This window comes from Lygodium microphyllum, chromosome 20, assembly GCF_053477565.2.
Source record: "Lygodium microphyllum isolate KBCC chromosome 20, Lygodium_microphyllum_v1.1.10, whole genome shotgun sequence".
NCBI lineage: Eukaryota > Viridiplantae > Streptophyta > Polypodiopsida > Schizaeales > Lygodiaceae > Lygodium > Lygodium microphyllum.
This window is the reverse complement of record NC_141154.1, coordinates 84016252-84038137: the sequence shown is the minus strand read 5'-3', so window position 1 is coordinate 84038137 and position 21886 is coordinate 84016252. Positions and strand designations below refer to the sequence as shown.

The 21886-nt window shown below is 40.9% G+C and overlaps 1 protein-coding gene across 2 annotated transcripts in view; it reads right to left on the bottom strand.

The window, feature by feature from the left end:
• Positions 1-1621: 1621 nt before the first annotated feature.
• Positions 1622-21886, bottom strand: part of KEG (protein kinase KEG) — a 37713-nt gene continuing 17448 nt past the window's right edge. The window contains exons 9-17 of one of the 2 annotated variants that reach the window (XM_087701672.1): positions 18026-18147; positions 6638-6772; positions 6001-6125; positions 5773-5877; positions 5415-5648; positions 4885-5218; positions 4545-4733; positions 3999-4304; positions 1622-3902 (exon numbers count right to left, since the gene is read on the bottom strand). In XM_087701672.1, coding sequence (XP_087557798.1) covers positions 2664-3902; positions 3999-4304; positions 4545-4733; positions 4885-5218; positions 5415-5648; positions 5773-5877; positions 6001-6125; positions 6638-6772; positions 18026-18147 — 2789 coding nt within the window. In that variant the 3' untranslated portion in view covers positions 1622-2663. The remainder of the gene's footprint in view (positions 3903-3998; positions 4305-4544; positions 4734-4884; positions 5219-5414; positions 5649-5772; positions 5878-6000; positions 6126-6637; positions 6773-18025; positions 18148-21886) is intronic. The other variant, XM_087701673.1, reaches the window with a different exon arrangement.

Sequence of the window (21886 nt, the reverse complement as noted above, 5' to 3'; positions counted from 1 at the left end):
TAGTTAGGTTTGCCCGTATTTGTCAAATCCCCAATGGCTTTTATGCAATTGCCTTCAACACCCATGATTCTCACTTTTTTATATCATTCACACCATACAAGCAAGAGAGTTCGCTCATATGTGCACATTTACCTTCAATATTCACAATCATGCAACAAAGGAATGTAACTTGCTACAAAAGGTGATATCTTAGGATAGAAATTTTAAGGTAACAAAGACCACATTTGAATGTAAACCTTAAGAGGTTTATGGACTACAAAGAAACACTATCAAAGTTGAAATGGGAGTTCCCACCATTCTTTAACAAAACAAATGTTTAATATTTTGATAACAAGTTCTGCAATGTTGATAACGGGTCATTGCCATTGATCCTACAATTTTTTGAGAGTGCACATTTTTTAAACAAAGCCTTTTCAAGGTTTCTGAATGCCCAAGACTCTATCAAACCTAAAGCATGTATTGGAGGAATGCTAGAGTGGACAGCTGCATAAAGAATGGGACAAAAGCAAGTATTATGACCTGAGAATTGTGCATTCCCCTCGCTTACTAGATGCTTTCGTCTTAACAATTCTTTTTGGTCTTCTCTCTAGTTGAGTGCATGTTACCTCCACTACTATCCACAAGTTCAAGAAATATAACCGAAACTCAAAATTTGCTATGCCATGTGGCAACCAATAAACCACAAACACAAGCCGAAAAGAGAGAATATAACTAGTCCCTTTGAGCCATATTATTACACAACTATGATCTCATCTTTCATACCACCATAATCTACAGTTGCACAAAGCCTTCCCTTGTAAGTGACAAAAGAATCACTACTAAATCCATGCACTTTTGAGACTTCTACCTATAAGGATTTTCACACACTTTCAGTCTTCTCAATTGCTAAACTAACCTTTGATCTTTCTCTAGCTCAACAAAGGAGTTTGCACCATATGGTGAGGGATTCTTTCAAAATAGTGTCCACCTCTTTAGCCTTTCAGAATCCATTGAGAACCTTGAGAACTTCACCTCCAATGAGGGAGATTCACTAGGAGTTTCTTGCTAACCAAAGAAAACTCCCTCCATTTCCTTTACAGCTTAAAATTGGCAAAACCATGACATTGTGACACAACTATCAAGCTTAATTGTGCTGGGAAGCCTAGTGGTTTTGACCCTTAAGGGACAACATTTAACTTTAAACAGCTCGCTCCTCCGCTTAAAATCCCATAATGTGTATATATTGACAGGGATGGCATCATACCAACCTATCTTACAGATAACCTAGATACTTTATTTGATTTTCTGCTGTAGCTTATTTATCTGGAGTGACTTCCGACTAACCTACTGATTTGTACTTCTAAATTATTATACCTTTTCAAATTATCAACATTTCAATCTTCACACGATCTAATGCAAGCCTGCTGGAAGTTACTTCGCCTTTAGTAGAGGACAGTGAGACTATGCTAGCAAATACTTCTCGTCATATAGCTGATTTCAGAACCCACACAATCGCACGCTCCCTCAAATAAGCCAGAGGAAAAACAGTATAAAGAATCTTGAAATTTACTGAAAGAAGCGTTTACTTTCAGAATTCAGAGGAATTAGCCAACCCGGAAAGCTTGATGCCTCTGCTAATCCTGCACTTGCAGGGTCATCCCTTTAACTGATGCTTCTCAAGAACAAGGATGGCAGATTTGAAACCACGACGCTCTGCCTGAAATGGTAATTGCAACTCACAAAAGTAAGAATGCGACTTGTCTCGAAAAAAGAAAAAGAGCATGGCCCTCCACTTGAGAACACGTGTGGCATCAGGCAAGATCCAACCAGACTGCCAACTGAGAATACATGTTACTGCTGATTTCGGGTCCCATTACCACACACAACCTAAGATCCAACTTAACACATGCCATATCCAGAAACATTACACCACAATTTGGTGCAGATCATTATAGCATTTGTAGATTCTGCAGAACTAGAGGCTCGGGAAGTATGATACACAGCCCTGGTATGCCCTTTCTCTGTCAGTATACATTTTGGCAGGGGCTCAAGATCAGCTGGCAAACTAAATTACATTCACAAAAAGAACCTTGTTCAACATTCAGAATGCTTACCTTCTAGAGACACAAGAACCAAGAGTGTCCAATGTACAAAGATGTTATTGCAGGTCGTGAAACATACATTGAGCAATAGGAGACGGGTTACGCAATGCGATGAAAGAATTGAATTGCAAGAAAAAATTTCATAGCTCAAGAGTGCTTCCTTAAACCCCCTGCACATAAAACTACACATTACAACATTTGTAATCATGGAAGCACTCGTGGAGTACAAGATAATTAGGCCTCTCTTTTTAACACTCTCTAACATATATTTATATATGTATATACTCGTGCCAAGTGACCTTCCTTTATACACTAAACAAAATGTGTTAGCAGATTTGTTAGCTGATGGGGATGCTACCTGACGAAGATGTATTTGGCTTATGGCACTCCCACTTCTTATGGTGGAGGTGCTCTCTCCTTTCTTAAGTAGACGAAGAACCTGGTAGGAGTGTGATTCCTTTCTCCACCCATGAAAGGAGCAGCACAAGAATCCCAGAACTACCAGATGCATCCTTCATCTAGTTACGAAACTAGATACCGAACACAGACCCACCATGTGCCAGTTCCATCCCTGTAAATTGATCAGTTGCCATCTGGATCCAGTTCCACATCAGCAGGGTCTCCAAGCCATCTCCTTCCTTCTTGCCATGCAAACTGTATCCTTAACTTTCCATTTGCATCAATCCCAGTGATCAAACCTCGACTAGTGTGTGATACAATATTTGAACCCCATCTAGGTGTTAGAACAGACCGTTTCACTCTCACCCGGTCACCTATCTTAAACGCTTTCACCTTTTCCATTTCTGACGGTTTACAAACCCAAAGCTTTTCAAGGAAGCAGAATGCGACCCACAAATCTCCATGATCATCAATTTTATGAACAACACCAATGCTTGAATGCGTAACCTCTCCCCATTGATGGGCAGGAGTTGAAACTGTACCCTTCACCCTAACCCAATCTCCTATGCAGAGGGGCCTTTCTTCCACAATTTCCACATCTGCCGGATCAAGCATCCAGTACTTCTGTGATCCTGCAGACGAATATGTCCTCAGCCTCCCATCTGCATCAATTGATGTGACTGTTCCTATACTGTCATGATTGTTGCCACACCAACTAAACCGCGGTTGCTTCACACAATCTTTTACATGCACTTGTTGGCCTATCCTGAAGGGACTTACTCTCTCAAGTTCCTCAGGTAGTCCAAGCCACCGTTCTTGCTCTCCACAAAAACCAACAAGAACAGCTCTTTCTTCCACATCAGACTCATAAGCTAATCCTTGTACCACACCAATACTCCCCGGTCTCACAGACTTCCAGCCATATTTGGGCTCTTCCAGGTCTTCTTTCACCTTCACCCAATCTCCAACTTCAAACATTTCATCTTTCATAAGGTCAGCAGGATCACCTCTCCAAGGCGCCACCAGACCAGGGAATGCTATTCTCACCTCACCATCTGCATGAACTCCAATCACAACGCCCTTTGAAGTTGGACAGCAACCTCTCCAACCCCATCGTGGCTCTTTCAGACCATATCGAAATCGTACATGCTGACCAACTTTGAAGCTTGGTACTTTCTCCACCTCGGAGTAGTGTGTCATCCAACGCCCCTTCCTAAAACAGCTTGCGAGCTCCAAGTAGCCAGTCTCTGAAACACTGTGAACAACCGCAAAGCCATCTTTTCCAGTACCATGCCAATCATAGCTAGGCTTCAAACCTCCATATGGTTTTAGCCGTACCCAATCCCCTACTTCAAAGCCAGACAAGGGTTCAGCATCACCTGGAGCCACCCTCCAAAATGTTGGTTTGCCAGTAACTCTAACCTGCATTAAGCAATGAAATCCAAGAATTCATTAATATCTGCTATCTTGTCATAGCACATCAAAATAACAATCATTCTGACTTCCTGAAAGCCTTACATTCAAAGTGCCATCCATGTCTATTCTTGCAATCTTTCCTGTTGTAGCTGATGTCTCGCCAAACCAGCCTAAGCGAGGTTCTGAGACTGATGCCTTCACATGAATCTCCTGACCCACCTCAAAAGGAGTCACTTTCTCCATGTCTGTCAAGGAGCAAGAGAAAGGCCTACTTCTGAAACAAAAAGCTACTCCCATGTCACCCTCTTCTTCCAAACTGTGGACCACACCCACACTGCTCCTTGTAATATCTTCCCACCCATATTTTGGAGAAGATACAGAAGGTTTGACACGCACCCAATCACCAACCTGACAGGTTTTTTTTTTTCAGCTTCAATAGCAAACCCCATCACATAAAACATCGGAATATAAAATGAACGTGATTTAAACCCAGATTTAGCAACCTTATCAATGCGAAACAGCTCCAAAACCCGTATAGATTGAGCAATAGAAGCCTTGATGTAATTAATTTAAGAATCACAGGAGAGAGGAATGTAACCATTCAAGACATATTTCAAGTTCAATTGTGTTGTCCTTTTGAAGTGTTACCTTGAAATCCTCCACCTTCTCGATATCAGCTGGATCAGCTTTCCAGGATCTATGTCCACATAATATGTCTATCATAAGTAATCCATCACTGCTAACTTCAGTAACTATGCCCACACTGTGGTGCGTTTCTCCACCCCAAGCATATCTCGGTTCTGCAACAGATCTTTTCACGCACACCCGGTCTCCTACCTACAATAAGCAGAGGTTAAAACCTCCACCATGAAATGCACAATAAAGATTCCAGATGATTTACATACTGCTTATTTCAAAACAATGTTCTGATAGAAAGGACCCAAAGCCAGGAAAAAAAAAAAGAAAAGAAAAGCATAAAAGTTGCAACCTTAAAAGGCTCTACACGCTCAACTTCCTCAGGTTCACACTGCCATGTGCCCTGGACATAATTTAAATCCAGAAGTAAGCTATTGTCTGGTCTTATACTGTATACAACACCAATGCTGCCGGGTGTGACAGATCCCAGCCCATGTTTGGCTGTTGTCAGTGATGGACGGATTCGGACCCAATCTCCAACCTGAAACTCTTCAACTCGTTCCATTTCAGCTGGATCAGCTTTCCATCCCCGAGATGCACCTGGGAATCCTACCCTGAGAAGTCCATCATCATCCACACACAACACAGTGCCAATGCTCTCTCTGCTTTGTCCACGCCAACCATATCTAATAAGAAGGAACAAATTGAAATTCACTAAGCACAGACCATCTTTTTAAAATCAAGATTAAGGCAAACGTGGTGAAATTGGCACCTTGGTTGAGAAACAAGAACATTACATTTACAGATTCCACTCCACAACCCTGCTGGGTTTTCAACATAAATGATCACTGACATCAAACAGGATAAACATAAACAGCATACTTAGGTTCCTTGACATCCGCCTTCAGCCGCACATGCTGTCCTCTATCAAGAGGAATAACTTTGACCACCTCATCAGTCAGTACACGAGCTTCACCAGAGCAGAATGACACAATCAAATGCTCTTTATCTGGAACATTTTGAACAAATCCCACACTTTTTCGGTTGGCACCTTGCCAGCCATACCTTGGAGCCTTGATAACCCTCTTGAACTTAACCCAATCACCAGGCTCAAACCTGAGAAAACCTCAACAACAGACAAGTTGCACAAGACCATTAAGAATCTGATTCTTTTCCAAAAATTGATACTAGATAAATAACTGACCTCCACATATACAGTACTTCGTATATATGCACATACATGATAGAAGACAAGTGTATTTCCTTGTTATCTAAAGCTTCCAGTAGTTCTTCTGGTAACCACTCTCTTGGTAGCATCTCCAAAAAATCTTTTAATGTCTTCCCACTGCAGACATAAACGAGAGAGGGGAAAAGGCAACAATTTTTTAATCAATTACATGTCCCTATCAAACCATGAGCACATTTTCACTAGATTTTTGACAACCAAGGACTGATCAATTTTTCTCACCTATTTGTTCGAGCTTCAATATTTGCATTTGGCAGACCGAGCATTTCTGTAATCCAGTCCAGATTTTCTCTTACCACCTTGGCAAGGTTTGAAGCTATGTGGAACGCATTGCAACCTTCATCGTCCTAAAACAATACTCTGAATAAGACATTGTCTTTAATATAAATGACTTGCCCTAGTCTCCAAGAGTCCAAGGTCATTCAAGATAAAAGTTTGTCACACATCTATCCAGGTTATGAGGAATAATCTGTTCCAATAAAGATGGACATTAAAATTGCAATGGTCTCCTTACTTTCAGTGTCCTTTCCTTAGAAAAGGCTCTGACGAAAATTAAAATGGCATTGGCACCACAATAATAGTTCTCAGCAAGAATATCTAGCTCATTGGCAATAAAAGACAGTGATGAACTTTTCCCTGTGTGCTTCTAGCTCACGATCAAGTGAAAGCACCAAGTTCACGAGTGACTGACTGAGTTAATGCACAGCCACCTGCATACTCCTTCAATCTCCGCTTCCAATTAAAATTATCATGCTCTGGAAAAGCTCCTCAAACAATCATGCAAGACTCCTAGTAATAATCAATGATGCAGCATAACTCAAATTGAAGAGTATACGATGAATCTACACACATGAACTACCTGTAGATTGCAATTTGCACCTCTTTGTAGAAGGAGACCAACACATGAGTTAGAGCCTCGTGCAAGTGCCACATGCAAGGGAGTGGCATTGCGCACATCTCTAACATTCACATCAACTCCTGCATCTAAAATTATCTGCAGCACAGGTAATAAAAGCTTTAATAGAGATTTTTACTTTCCACATAATCACCAAGCAATGCCACACTTATGCTTGAATTTTATAAAAATAGGACAGAAACAAACGAACTTTTTGCAATCTTCTAACACCAAACTGAAAATGCAGAATGCTCTGATATTAATAATCAGATACTGTCCCCAACCAGACCATCTTGAAATCCACATGCACAAAGAGCATGCTTAATAACTCCTACTGTGTGTGGGTAACCATTCATCTGAACTGTATATCAGTATCACAGAAACAGGCGGTTGAAGATTGATGGAATCATTTGTAAAAACTCATATCTATCATCAGAATGGTTATACACATTCTCAAACGATGGTTTGTGCTGATCGGCAAGTTTTATTCCCAGTTTTGGTTACTAATGCCTTCTATCCTGCTTTTGGTGACTAATGACCTATTTAAGCACCAAACAGAACCACATTTGAAGAGCCTGGCCATTTGCTTGCACCTTAAAAGAGAGGCAGACATGCATAAATAAGGCCTTAGGAGGTTCATTTTTTTGAATGCAGTACTAACCCTGGCAGAAGCAGCCAGCAGCCTACAGAGGACTGTATATACCTGCACATGGCACGAAGGAAAATGAACATGCCAATCCATCTTGCAGTGAATCTTGATTTAGCCAGCTAGAGGAAGAAGATGCAACCGTGCTTGCACCCTAAAAGAGAGGCAGAGATGCATAAATAAGGCCTTAGAAGGTTCAGTTTTTTGAATGCAGTTCTAACCCTGGAAGAAGATGCCAGCAGCCTACAGAGGACTGTATATACCTGCACATGGCACGAAGGAAAATGAACATACCAATCCATCTTGCAGTGAATCGTGATTTAGCCAGCTAGAGGAAGAAGATGCAACCGTCATAATGGCGGAAGCAGCAGGAATAAAGACATGAACTCAGAAGCTGAAGAACCTCCATAGATGGCAGACACAATGAACAAGATACAAGATGGCACCCCTAAGCGAGTGTAAGATGATCTAGTGAGGTCACTGGTGAGAAAGAGGAACAGACCACAATGTGAAATCTGGGCCAATAGGCAGGCAGAGAGAGAGAGAGAGAGAGAGAGAGAGAGAGAGAGAGAGAGAGAGAGCATTAGGGTCCTATACATAGAAAAACCCTTGATGTGATCTAAAGTGTCTGTGCAGAAAAAACTTGTCTGATAACAAAACAACTGGCCACAATGGACAACATGACCAAATCAACCACAGATAGATGATAAATGTTACAGCTCCATGATGTCCCCCACTGAACCAGTGATAGGGCTCAACCAGGAGATGTCATGCAACATGTACTGCTAACACTCCCTCATAGATCACAGATGGGGCACTGCACACAGCAGATCTGGAGCAGAAGTTGGGAACACGATCTCAGGGTCAGTATTCCACTCCCAAAGAAGTCATTTACGCTGTCTCTGTAGAGTCCATGACTCCACCACAAAGAGCTCCAACAAAACATTGCTGATCCAAGAAATCGTTACAGAGAAAACCTGATAAATGTACCTGAATGCACAAAATGGAGAAGTGGGCTCAAGAAAACATGATCACCTGAGCTTGATCATTAAAAGATAGCTGGCATGAAGAAAACTCTGGAAAGAACCTCCCAAAGCAAGTCACTGTAAATCCTGAAGATGGAAACTTGTATCTCATAACCCCCCTCTAAATCTCCACACATAGCAAGAGAAATGATCTCCATGTGACAGATAAATAGGTCCGGACAGGCGTGTATAGACCAAGAGAGTAAGCCACAAAGCTTCCAATATTGAGAAACAATGGCTAACCTCCTTTGTGCCAGAAGAGAAAGCACTGCGCCTGAAAAGAATTGGAAGAACTCTAAGTTGAGGAACTTACAAGAATCAAGCAACCACACAATGAAGGTTGGGGAGCACCTGCCACAAGCATATATATGGGAAAGGATCCTCGGCTCATCTCACTAAACACCATGGTGTAGAAATAATTCATCAAGACAGCAGCTGTCTACATGTAGAACACACTCCTCAACCTGCAACGCAAGAGCCTCAGAAGTTGAGGTCTAGGAAATAGAACCCAAGAATGACTCCAGAGTCCAAACAAGCTAGGCAATCACCTCCTACAAGGGAAGTAAACTCCTCTTGCAACAAATGCTGCCATTTGTCCTATGGTGGAGCCAGCGCAACAAGGCTCATGCTCTCCAAGAAACATTTACAGTTCTCTCACAGAGAACCTTGTTGCTATCTCACTATTTTTATGTAACCCTCTAAGATCAACAAGCTCCATCATTGATAAACTCTAGGCAAAAGCACAATAAAAGTGTTTTTCATATAAATCTAGAGATCTCTGGAAACTCGTACCATGGCATCAAAATGCAATGGAACGGAACATCTCCCAAAATCATCCCCATTATATGTCTCATGGCTCTCTTGCAAATGAAACAATACCTAAAGAGAATGAAAAAACCATCACATCACTCTTAACAATATCCCTGCTCTAACTGATGGGAAGACTATCTCACATGCATTGCTGAATTTGCCATACATCGAAACTATAATCCAAGTCTAGTGATCCAAGAGAAGGATCTACTGAAGACCATTACCTTAGTCTTCAATAGATACATTGTGAGGTCTAGGTTTGCACAAAACTCCCACAATGCATCAAGGTGACGTTGTAGGCCCTCAAGTGAATCTGATACAAGCACAATATCATCTATATAGAAAATCGTGATCAAGGTACAACGTAGGGGTGCTTCACTCCCTCCATTGTTGCAACCTGACTGCAAAAGAAAACTCCTCTCGTTCAGCCTTTTCTTTGTTTTCTTCCAAAGTCCATTGTAAATCACTAGAAATTTTATTCAAGCAAAACACTTTTATTTTCCATCGAAGAGCATAACAAATGCATAGGCTCCTTTCCTTGTATCTCACCTTCATTGAGTATCTTTCTGTTGCTAGATTTCCGACAAGTAATATGGACCCTTTGTCAATGCGCTCCACCTCATTAACAATAATCCAAAAAGTGTGGGTGAAAGCATGCAACCCTACTTCACTCCAATAGTGTTAGCAATCTTCTCTAAATAGCCAAAAGCCCAAACTCTACCTATCATCTCCTCATTAATGGATATTCTTCTCTAAATAGTGCTTCATTCCGATAGTGTTAGCAATCTTCTCTAAATTTTTCTTTGAGAAACATGATGTCTCTCAAAGCCAAATGGTAGAGAGGGTGACAAGTGGTGTGACAAGCAAGGGAGCAACCATTAATCCATGCTAGGTATGCATAGTTTGAGGCAATACCAATGGGCAAGCGGATACAAATGAGTCTTAGATGAAACATCCACCTAGGATCCAACCTTCACACGAGATGACACAAGCTATATCCAGTAATATGAAGGGACTAGACATCACACTCACCTCCCAACCATAGAGCCAAACGAACACACCCTCGAGCCTTGGAGCTAGCAACACTCTGGGTCACAACCACATCCCAAGAGCTATTATCCCATACCACCAACCCACACCATCCTGATGTATGAATGCATCAGCCTATGAGCCAAGAGTCCAATAGTGGTGATTACACAATGAATGTGCTCAATAGCGTCTAGAGCCTATAAATAGAATTCAACTACCTTAACCCCAAAGTGCCCTTAGTGCATTCGCACTAAGTCACTTCATGGCCAATGTGACCAATGCTACTAGCATCCATCTAAATGTCCAGATGTCCAAGGACATAACAATCCCCCCCTTATGAATGAGTGTAGGCATCAACAATATCCTCAAGAACAAAGTAGGAAAAACGACTCTACTGACTCCCAAGTAGCCTCCACCTTTCGGCAATTTTTCCACTTGACCAAATATTGGAAATAAACGGTCCGACACGATCATTTAGTCCCATGGCCAAGAACCAATTCGGGTTCAAATGCAATATATCGAGCAGTGTTCTCAAGCCATAGGACTTCCTCAATCCAAACAATCAATTTACCTTGTCCCAGTCATTATTTTAGACAACTCACATGGAACATAGGATAAACTCAAATCTCCAAAGAATCAAGCTTGTAGAACATGCTACTTATCTTCTCACTAATCTTGAAAGGACTAAAATACCTCAAAGATAACTTTTAGTCATTAAATCTAAGTACTTATGGAAATTTCATGTAAACCCATATGCCTTCCTACAACTCTCAAGGCATACAATGTTGATTAGCGTAAAACATGGCACAATCCTAGACCATTTTAATGTTTTTCCTTGCAATCATCAACATTTCCTATATATCGTACAGAAGTCAACCATGGATTGCATTTTTACCCCCTTGAATTGGACGGCAATTGGTGGTCTCAACTCATAACCATGCATAAGCATAAATGGGCTAAAGCCAATAGCCGAATGCTTAGCATTGTTATAAGCAAACTCAATCTAAGGAAGGTAATGCTCCCAATCAAATTGTCTACCGAAGATACATGTAGGCAACATATCCTCAAAGTCTGATTTGTCCTCTCGATCTATCCATCGATCTCCGATGTTTCAAGGACGACGTGAACAATTGATTTTCAAATTTTTTAAAAACCATTTGCCAAAAATGGATAGTGAATTTAGGGTCATGATTACTAACTATTTTATTGGGCAAACCAAAAACTAGTCAATTCATGGTTGAGTCTATACATGTGGTATAGCAGACTGGGCAAAGAGATATTTTAGACATTTTATTTACCAGCATTTTTTGTGTTTTGGCATTATTTGCAGCCAATCGGCTAGCATTTAATGCTGGCCGACCAGTCATATATTTGGTATTTATTTGGCCTATATATTCTTAGGCTCCCTCCTCCACATTCATTCATCACCTAGCAGTTCTTGGAGAGAGGGAGCATGTGCCAGTGCCTCCACAGCTGGTGACTCACATTGCTTCTGTACTATCTCATGTCTTGGAATATGGATTTCATTTCCCGAGCATACATTTGGGTTCTCATCTGTATTGAGTTCTTTCTTTCCCTTTCTCTTTTGTCTAGTGTTTCAGCAATTTATTACAGCTTATGTTTTCGCTTCCATTGCTGCACCACTTCTGACATGGTATCAGATTTCAAGATTTGTGTTCCTGCTGTTTTTTCTTGCTGATTTCAGGATTGTTTTCACCCTTGCTGATTAGGCGGCTGCTGCTCCAACCAGGCGCCCTGTTTTACCTGCGTTTTTTTGCCAACGTCAGCATCCGTGCAGCCTGTGTGTCCGTTTCAGCCTGCATTTTGGTGCCTTTGCATCTCCTCTTGGCTGGGCGCTTGCATTATCATGCCGTTTTTCCTGTTTTTGGCAGTTTTTAACTAATTTCTCGACTTTTTACAACAGCTTTTGTCTTATTTCGATCCGATTTTGGGTTATGTTGTATGTGAACTCTTGCTTTTTGCAATCTGTGCTCGTGTTTTGGTTGTGTTCCCTCTCCAGATACCTTATTTTCTCTACTTCTCTTCTCAATCCTCTACAAATGGCTCCTCCATGCACATCCACTGATGACAAGCTACATGGACCTGATTATTACATGTGGAGTGCAGTGATGAAGGCTTGGTTTATCCAGAAGCGGTTATGGTACATGGTTAGTGGAGCTATGGCACGTCCTTAACAACGTCCGACTGTTCCATCTGATTTTGATGAAGACAACCATGAGGAGGCAGTGCTTACATGGGATTCGGATGATGCTCATGCTTATTCGGCATTACTTCAGTGTATTTCCAAAGAAGTCCTACCAGCGGTCACCTCCTGCAGGACAGCTTCAGACGTATGGTCGAAGTTGCAATTGATGTACGAGGCTCCTTCCACCATGAGGGCTGTTATTCTCTACGGCCAACTCCAACAACTGAAGTTTGAACCCAAAGATACAATTCAATCATTCCTACTTCGGGTTATCCAACTCCAGGACCAGCTTCACACTATGCAGACTGCCCTATCAGAGACACATCTTGTTGGTACGGTACTCTACAAGCTTCCTCGGGAGTTTGATGGAGTGGCGAATGCTTTACGAGCGCAGACATCTACGACTTCTGTCAGTTTTCTTCATATGTTCTCAATGCTCCTTGACCATGAGGCGACTTTGCAACTACAGGGGAGATTTCCGTCACATTATGGAGATTCAGGTGAGGCTCTTGCCGCTTCAGAGAGGGATTTGGAAACAAAGAAGCTGAAGGCCAGTGTTACCACTGTGGCAAGAAGGGTCATTTAAGGAAGGACTGCAAAGAGTTAGCGGCTTCCAAGAAGAAAAAGGAGCAGAAGACGAAGCAGGATGCGGACTCCTCCGACAAGTCATCATCTACCTCAGATTCCGACTCAAATCCTCCGGCCAAGGCGAAATCGAAGGCATGGAAGGGGTCCTCTTCTTCAGATCGTGGAAGGGGCTTGGTGGCCGCTTCCTCAGCTACTTTCTAGTAGTGGTGATGAGCTCATCCCTCACGACTCTCCAATGCTAGAGAGGTAGTGTGAGAGGGTGGTGAGATGGGACTGCTGCACCTCATCTATATTTCTATACAGATGCACAAGATCCAAAGCGAGACGTCCCTGACGCATCGGTCGAAGTTTGGCAGATACAAACCCTGGAGCTAGGATTGGCATCCAGGTTCATGATGGGCTGGTTCTTTGATAGAGAGCAAATGGCTTTCGTTTGGAGCTCACATTAGGAGACACTTTCGCGATCTGGCCAAAGAAGGGGAATTCATGGTCATGTATGCGCTGCGGCATTGATGATAGGCCGGTCCTGTATGCTACATCAGAGGCATTGTTGACAGACATTGAGAGCTCCTATGATCTTCTCTATCTTTTGAAGCTGGTACGATCAACATCGTACATCAAGTTCTCTCCAAGGCACCCTGGTGGTGGCTTGCGCACCCACTACATGGATATCCATGGTTCTACTATGATGGACATTGTTGTATGTACTATGATACGACATTATCATTGCATATTGTATTGTATCAAATCACCCATGATCTGAGAAAGGGTGTTAGCAAATTAGTCAGCAGTTCATGGTTGAGTCTGTACATGCCGACCAATCATATTTTTGGCATTTATTTGGCCTATATATTCTTAGGCTCCCTCCTTCACATTCATTCATCACCTAACAGTTCTTGGAGCATGTCAATGCCTCCACAGCCAGTGACTCACATTGCTTCTGTATTGTCTCATGTCTTGGTATATGGATTCCATTTCTCGAGCATACATCTGAGCTCTCATCAGTATTGAGTTCTTTCTTTTTCTTTCTCTTTTGTCTTGTGTTTCAGCAGTTTATTACAGCTTATGTTTACGCTTCCATTGCTACACCACTTCTAACAATAAACAACTATATAAGTTGCGCCCTTATAATAGTAAATCTCGAAGTCAAACTCCTACATAAGCTCCGTCCATCTCATCTTACCGTCACGAAGATTGAGCTAATCATAGAGGTACTTTGATGAATGGTAGTCGATCCAAATAATGATACACACATCATATAAATAATGATGCCAAACTTTAAGCACATGGACGACCACCAATAATTCCTTCTCTTGAGTGGTGTAACGTATTTGGGCATTGGTGAGCTTACAGCTCTCTCAAATACAATGGGTCGACCCTCCTGATAAATAACAGCACCCATAGCATAATCACTATCCTAAGCAATGGATATTATTCTTGATGATCACCTTATTGAGACCTTGTAATCTATACAAAACCCCATTGTGTCATCCTTCGTTATAGCAATAAGGACAAGCGCATCTCATGAAAACTTACTAGGTTCAATAAAATCCTTAGCTAGGTAATCGTGAAATTACCTAACAATCTCGTCCTCCACTTTCGAGATAAACCGATATAGTTGCCAAGAGACAAGAAGGCTATTAAGCAATGTCTTAATCCTATAATCTAATATACTGCGAGATGATGAGAGTCCATCAAGTAACTTGAACAAAAAGACATCATCATATTTGTATAGAATCAAATCCAAATATTTACTCACATTAATATCAACATTACTAATAAAAGAAATTGAATTACATTGCATTAGAGACAATTGAAATTCTTCAATAAACAAAAATATAATATCCGGATCACAATAACATTTACTAAATTCCATATGATTTGGAGTTCTCGGAGGGCGAACAACCCTCCATCACATGATAACAACCATCAAGATTAAAAGAAAGCACCTGAGTTTTATAGTTGACATAAAAAGATGAAAATCTATCAAAGAACCATAGCATGTCAAGAATGGCATCGACATGGTTGAAGCTCACTAATTGGAAGTCCAAGGATTCATGGCAGCACTAGATCGAAAGATACCAATTGAGAAGAAAGAAATTTGTGAGTAGACTCGTTGTCAAACAAAACTGTACCTATTTGGCCATGGCCCATTAATGCTTCCAAAGATCTTTCAAAGGTCATGACCCTCTGGCTGCCCAATTCTAATCCACAAGAAGCAAGCCTCCTCATTCCTACTTACCTATACTATGTGACTAAGCTTATTCTGTTTAGTACCAGCTCTCATCTAGCCTTCTCGAAGTCCACCCCCGCCTATGTACTACTCCACTCAGCCTCTTATGCTGCCACCCAGCCTTGTCGACATCAGCAACCCCTATCACCATCATAATAGCTGCTGCATTTCCAGCCTATAGCCCGCATATCAATGTTTGGGATGCCAACTTGCTGTCTTCAAAATCTTCTTATCATCAACTTTCCAAGTAGCTGTGTTTCAGCCTGCATGAACTGTGTTTTGCTGCCCATAGACCCTCAAAGACATCTAGATGATCAGAGGAATGCGTTTCACTCTCCATTGCTGCCCACATCATTGTTAGCCCCAGTGGACTGTTGCTACTATGTCTAGAGAGCCGTCACGAGTACAACACACTCTCAAAGCTGATCTCAGCATCTCTGACGCCTCTCTTAACTCTCAGCTCACCTCTGCCCAAGTCCTTCAGACACAGGTCTGAGACCCCTTTATACACACTCGCACTTCTATTTCTTAGGTGACTTGACCCTGTAGAAGTTCTCTATCTACATAGCACTCTATCAGGAATTCTCACCCAAGCTAAAGACATGGAAGTCAATTCCATGTCACTCCTCAATGGAACTAAGACCAAGGACCTTGTTCAATTATACACAAAAAAATTCTGTGATCACATATTGGACCAGTCCTAAAAAGGAAGGGCCACCCAATCTTCGCAAGTGGCAGCCTTGCGGTTAGGACATTAACTTGTAACCTGATGTTGTGGGCTTAAGCTCTATTACACCATTGGTATGGACATCTGTGTGTTTTCCATGTGCTAATTGCACTGCATATGCAACTCTGGCTCTTTCTAAGAGTACCGTGGTAGCTCCGGTTCAATAGCTTACATTTATGGTTGCAAGCATCTCTTAATAGCATAAGTCCTTCCTCACAATCGCTCTTAATCTTGCCCATTTTGTGTGAGGTGGCTGGGACCCTAGCCATTGCAGCAAAGAAAAAAGCACAAACTTTGAGAAAGTGCCACCCGGGAACGCCATTCAGTCTATCACAAATGTTCAGTCACAATGTTGGACAGAGTTGTCTTGTACACCTAGTTCTCATAGAACTCATTCTGAAAATAAAGATCCAATTCAAAACTGCAAGAAAATTTTGCCCAAATCCTACTAATTATTATTTATATATCTTTGTTAACATCACGTTTGTCACTCCATGATCCTGGACATTATGTTGCATGAATTTGAAGTATCCTTTCTAAGAAGTTAGAGGGCCCATTCCACCCACTGCTGTATATTCACTCTATATCATATTTCAAATAATGATTTTGATGTAACTTTTCTCAGATCAGGTTATTAGCCTTGGCAATGTGATATGGGCCCAAACGGCATCTAATTAGATAGTGTAAATTGTACACCTTTTCTTTCTTGTGCAATACCATTATGATGTTTGCAACCCATATGCTTCCCTGAATGGACTCTCATGAACACCCATTTACTCAGGTTCCCTAGCCCATTAACCTTCATTCATTAAGCATGTGCTTCTCGTTCACAAAATCTGAATGCTTGCAGCTGAATTCAGCATCATCCCCATTCCATGTTGACTATTGAGTCAAAGAAATAGCAATTCTCGGCCATGCCTCATCCTCATCCCCCATCCTAATTTTCCTTATGTGACTATTGATCGAGTCATTCCAAAAAAAGGACCATTATAAGAGGCTAAATGTTTAGCCACCCAAACTAAACACTCTCTATAATAGTTCACTTCCCACATATAGTTTCCGGTATCTAATTCACGAGGATTTAGACAGGAATTTGAAACTGAAGCTGAAGAAAGTAGGAAACTGGGGAATGTCAAATTGATGTAGAACTTGGTGGAACTTTAACGTAATAAGGATTCCTGTCCAGATAGCAGCAAAAGAATTGTGAGTACAAGTGATTTAATAAGTAGGTTGTGTTTATGGTAAACTAAGTAGCTTTAACCTCAACCAAAGTTCATACTTGCCCGGGTGGCAGCAAAATGCAGGTGGTATAGGCAATACAACAGCAGCACAGTAATGCAACAACCTCTTCTCAAGAACAAGCACTGTAGGATACAAAGACAACCAAAGGGAAGGGATTCCTGAGACTCTCTTCAACAGATTGGTTTTGACTCCATACAAAACAAAGGTGTACATAAGGTGTGCATTTCTAATGTCATTTAAACACATCCTTCTCATTCTCTTTCAAGAGCTACATTCCTTTTTCATAAACTGCTCTTACATTCCACCCGGCATTTGTCAATGCCTGTTTCAGGGTCATAACCTTTCCATTATACTTCATTTTCTGGTAACTGCAAGAGAGCCCCTCTTGTCAACACTCCAATAACTAAAATGAACTAAGATGCAAAACAATCAACTGAAACATGTACTTACGTGGTGTAGACTTGCACACCGGACATATCACTTTCGGATAAGCATACAGAATCCCAGCGCAAAGTAACAGAAGATGTCCATTTTAACCCAATTTATCCATAATCTCTACATATTTGACAAAGACCAAGTAAAAAGCTACATAGAGTATCACTAGCATTGACCGAAACCTATTAATTCTTTGACCATAGAACAGAGCTACATTTTGAGTGTCAATACCGAGTAGAACAAAGCAGCATACAGACAAAGGCAGCATATCATTATAAGTTTTTCCCCAGACCTAACCAAAGCACTCGTTCCAAGCTTTCTTTAGTAGCTCTCAAGCATAGCTTTTGATAAGACTTCAAGACTTGGTTGTTGATGTGCAACAGACCTAAACTTCTCACAGGAGTGGCATACCTTCATCATCTCTACATCATTTGCAAGAGCTGCAGTATGTAATGCCGTATGGCCTCGTTGAGGATCCTTTGCATTGCTATCTGCCCCAGCTTGTAAGAGAAGCTTTACCAACTGCCTGGCTTCTAAAGAAAGTTCCATATACCAAGTATGTTAGTGGCCAATCCTAGTTTCTTGTTTAAGAAAGTAACAAACTCATACAAAGACGAAAAAATCAGCATGCACTCCTGTGGTTTGAAACCAATAGAAAGAAACAACGATCAGTCAAGACTGAAAGTTTTTTGAGCCCCAGTCCAGTACCACTAACAGACCAGCCAGCATCACCATCTCAAGATGTTCCATGAAGCCTTTTAGATTAAATTGAGGTACAGAAGCATGCTGAAAGTAACTATCTCCTTGTACATATTCTTCAACAGCACTTGCGAGCAACAGACATTTCCTAGGAGAAACCACATATTTTGTTTCTTGACAGAGAAAATCATAAAGTTTGGGAGATTCTTAGGAAGGATACTACACTTGTTCCCTCGTAGTTATTTTGGAACAGGATTTACAAGTAAAAGTCTTCAAAACATTCCCCTTGGAAAATGACTACACATTTTGCTTCTTGGCAGTTCATAGAGGTTGGAAGATTCCTTGGGAGAGATGAGGCACTTATTCCAATGTAGCTCTTTTGGAACAGACTTAACGTAAAATTCTTCACTCCCTTGAAAAATGACTGCACATACTTTAAAGAGGAGAGATTTGACACTAGATCTTGGCAGTTTCCTTAGGAGAAACCCATGAAAAGACTGGCCTTAGGAGAAGTTGGATCACACTAGAATTGGAGACAAAAGAATCCAAAGTTGAATCTGCAAAATGCTGGTACTGAAAATGGCACCGGGGCTAGATGAAGGGATTAAAGTTTGAACCTATATCAAAGTTTCATTTATAAACAATAAATCAGATCCAGTAAGGAAATTCAAAAGATTTGTTATGTGAAAACAGGCAACATCTAGGTTGAATTTATGGATTGTTAGAATTTGTAATCACCTAATACAAAAAGATTCAAGAGACTCTATTCATTCATAAGCATTCAATTTGAGGTTCATACTTGGAAATCGGGCATGCTGTTTTTTATAAATACACATGGCATTTCTGGGGACACTTACGTGAAAACTCTAAACAATTACCTGCATGAACATGAAAACTCCTGAGAATCACTTTTCTGACAATTTGCTTCCAGAACTAATAAATTAAGTTTTGCAAGTGGTAAAACTTGGACTTCCAACAGCTGTCACGTTAGCCCTTATCTAACATACTGCAATAGAGGCCCACCAAATGCATACTTTGTGCATGAAAGGAGGAAGAAAGGTTGGAAGCACACAAAACTTGCATAACCATCCTCAAATCAAGAAGTGTATTGAAGAGAGATCAGAGCCTTTGTGAGATTAGAAAACACTATAACCCTAATCGTGTCTACATAATATCAAAAGAGGATGCCTAATAGTACCAACGAGGATAGTCTAGCGGTTAGCACTTGGACTCATAATCGTAAGCTTGCAGGTTCAAGTCCCACAAGGTGCATCACTTGGTTTAAGACCTATATTCACATTGAGTGTTTGTGTAAGTTTGGGCTCTTGCCCATTCAAACACTTGGCTAGTCCTCCTCCTTGGCAGGGTCACCAAGGAGGAGGATACCAATGCAATCAATCTCCAAAGTTCATTCAACTTGAGAAGTATCCTATTTGCACACAGGAAAAATGCCAGGGTGGCTCTTGCCCACTCTCTCACCTAATATTTGGAGGGGAGGCCCCAGCCCTTGTGAGCATTCACATGTGTCTCTTATCTCAAGAGGCCAAAAAAAAAAAGCCTAATAAAGCTAAAAAATGTAAACTAATAAAGCAATGACACCTAGTCGAATGATTACTCACCAACAAGCTCTATCTGAACTTTTTCATAATCATTATTGTTGGTAAGAAGGTTGCATATGTCGAGGCAAAGTGGGGTGGAGAGGAAAGGGAGGAATAATGATGATCTCCTTTTTACAAGGTTACTATCATTATCTGTGTACCAAATATCATCCTTTTACAAGGTTAGCATCATTCTTTTATTGTACCATGATTGTGTTCAACTTGGAGAGAGATCGCTTCTACAAAATATTGTTCTAAAATACTTGCTTGGAGCCATGAGTGACAATATTCAAGCAACAAACTAAAACGCATACTTCGAAAGGAAAGGCTTGCCTATGAATAGGCAATGTCTAATAACAGAAAGACAAATGCACATGAAACGTCTTTCTTACTTCCAAAGCACTTGTAGTCAGTCTTCTTTTAGAACAATAAGTTGGTTGCACTACATGGTCTACTTCCGATAATCTTATAGGCTCAAATTGGAACATGATCGCATGTATATTTGTATGTCTTAGAGGCTCGTCAACAATGAATAAATCTCAAAGACATGCGCATGCTTCAAAGTCCAAATAACTATGGCTTTCACCCTCAACTCAAAAGCCATGATCAAACTAGATCGTCAATCTACAACCACCTCCCACTAAACTCACTCTTGTAGACAGACCCTTTTGACTCAAACACAAGGCAACAAAAGATGAAAGGAACACATTATTCAATCAAACTAATCATCACCATCAAGAAGAAAGCGACTAAAAAATAGCACTAACATGGTGCACCACCCATGACTTGAAACATGTAGTAGTCATATTATTGAAAAAGCATTGTGTATAGGCTCTAACAAAATAATATAACATGATGTCACCATTGATGACTTGGAAAAAAATTTATGCATCCTGAGTTTCAACTCACAAACATACAATGCTGAAGCACCTCTTACTAATGTATACACAACACCTATTTGGACTACATGTTTGGTGTTTTTATTAGATCAGCTTATTGAATGATGCCTTGGCCATGATAAAGGAGAGTAAGGGTATGTAGGAAAGTCTTCTTGCAAATATAAGGCCTAGTTGAGATACCACAATCATTAAGTTCATATTCCATTAACTACTATTTTGCTTTCCATTTACAGCCCCAAAAAGGCTTTATTTGTATCATTTATTAGTTTATGGGTGCCACCCTAGACAATTCAATGACTTGTGTGCCTATAAATAGGGCATGGGCATTCATCACTCCACACTTACTCTCTCATTTATCCTTCATCATTCCCCCATCACACCCTCAGCCTCAGCCCCATCCCTCTACCATTGCTGTCCACACCCCTAACCTAGCGGATATCTCAGTTTGTGGTGCTATCCAGCTAATCAAGACAACTTACCAACATGCAATTTCATTCTGGAAGTCTTCTTCACATCGCCATCAGCTGTAGACACTCCAAATTGTTGTGTTTTTGAGTCCACACAGCGTAGCGACCTATTCTTCATCAATTTCATTGCTGTGTTTGCTGGTTTCACTCCTCCTTGGACTAGTTCAGCCAATCATCTTCACCATTATTATGTGAGTTTCCAGCTCCTATTGCCACCCTAGCACCCAAGAAATAGTTCCTAGCCATTTGTCACTTTACGAAGGATTCGTTTGCAGTAAATTAGGCCTTTTACAGCAGATTACACCCTCTTTATCAAGCTTACATCAAATACCTGAATACTCTTGTAAAAGATTTGGAGCTGAATTTGTCACCAAAGGAGCATAGTTAAAGGCCAATCCCGGAGCAAACCAAGGGCAAATTGATTTGAAGGCTTGCTTGTCATATATGACAACAAGAGGCAATTTTATGTGAATTTTATGCTTAATGTAATTGTTGATTAATCAAGTCATTACCATCCTCTCTGAGAAGGAAGGTTGGCTGCATATTCCTCTGGAAAGGACACTTACAAGGAAGAATAGCACGTAGGGCATGTTGATGCTGCCTGAAACT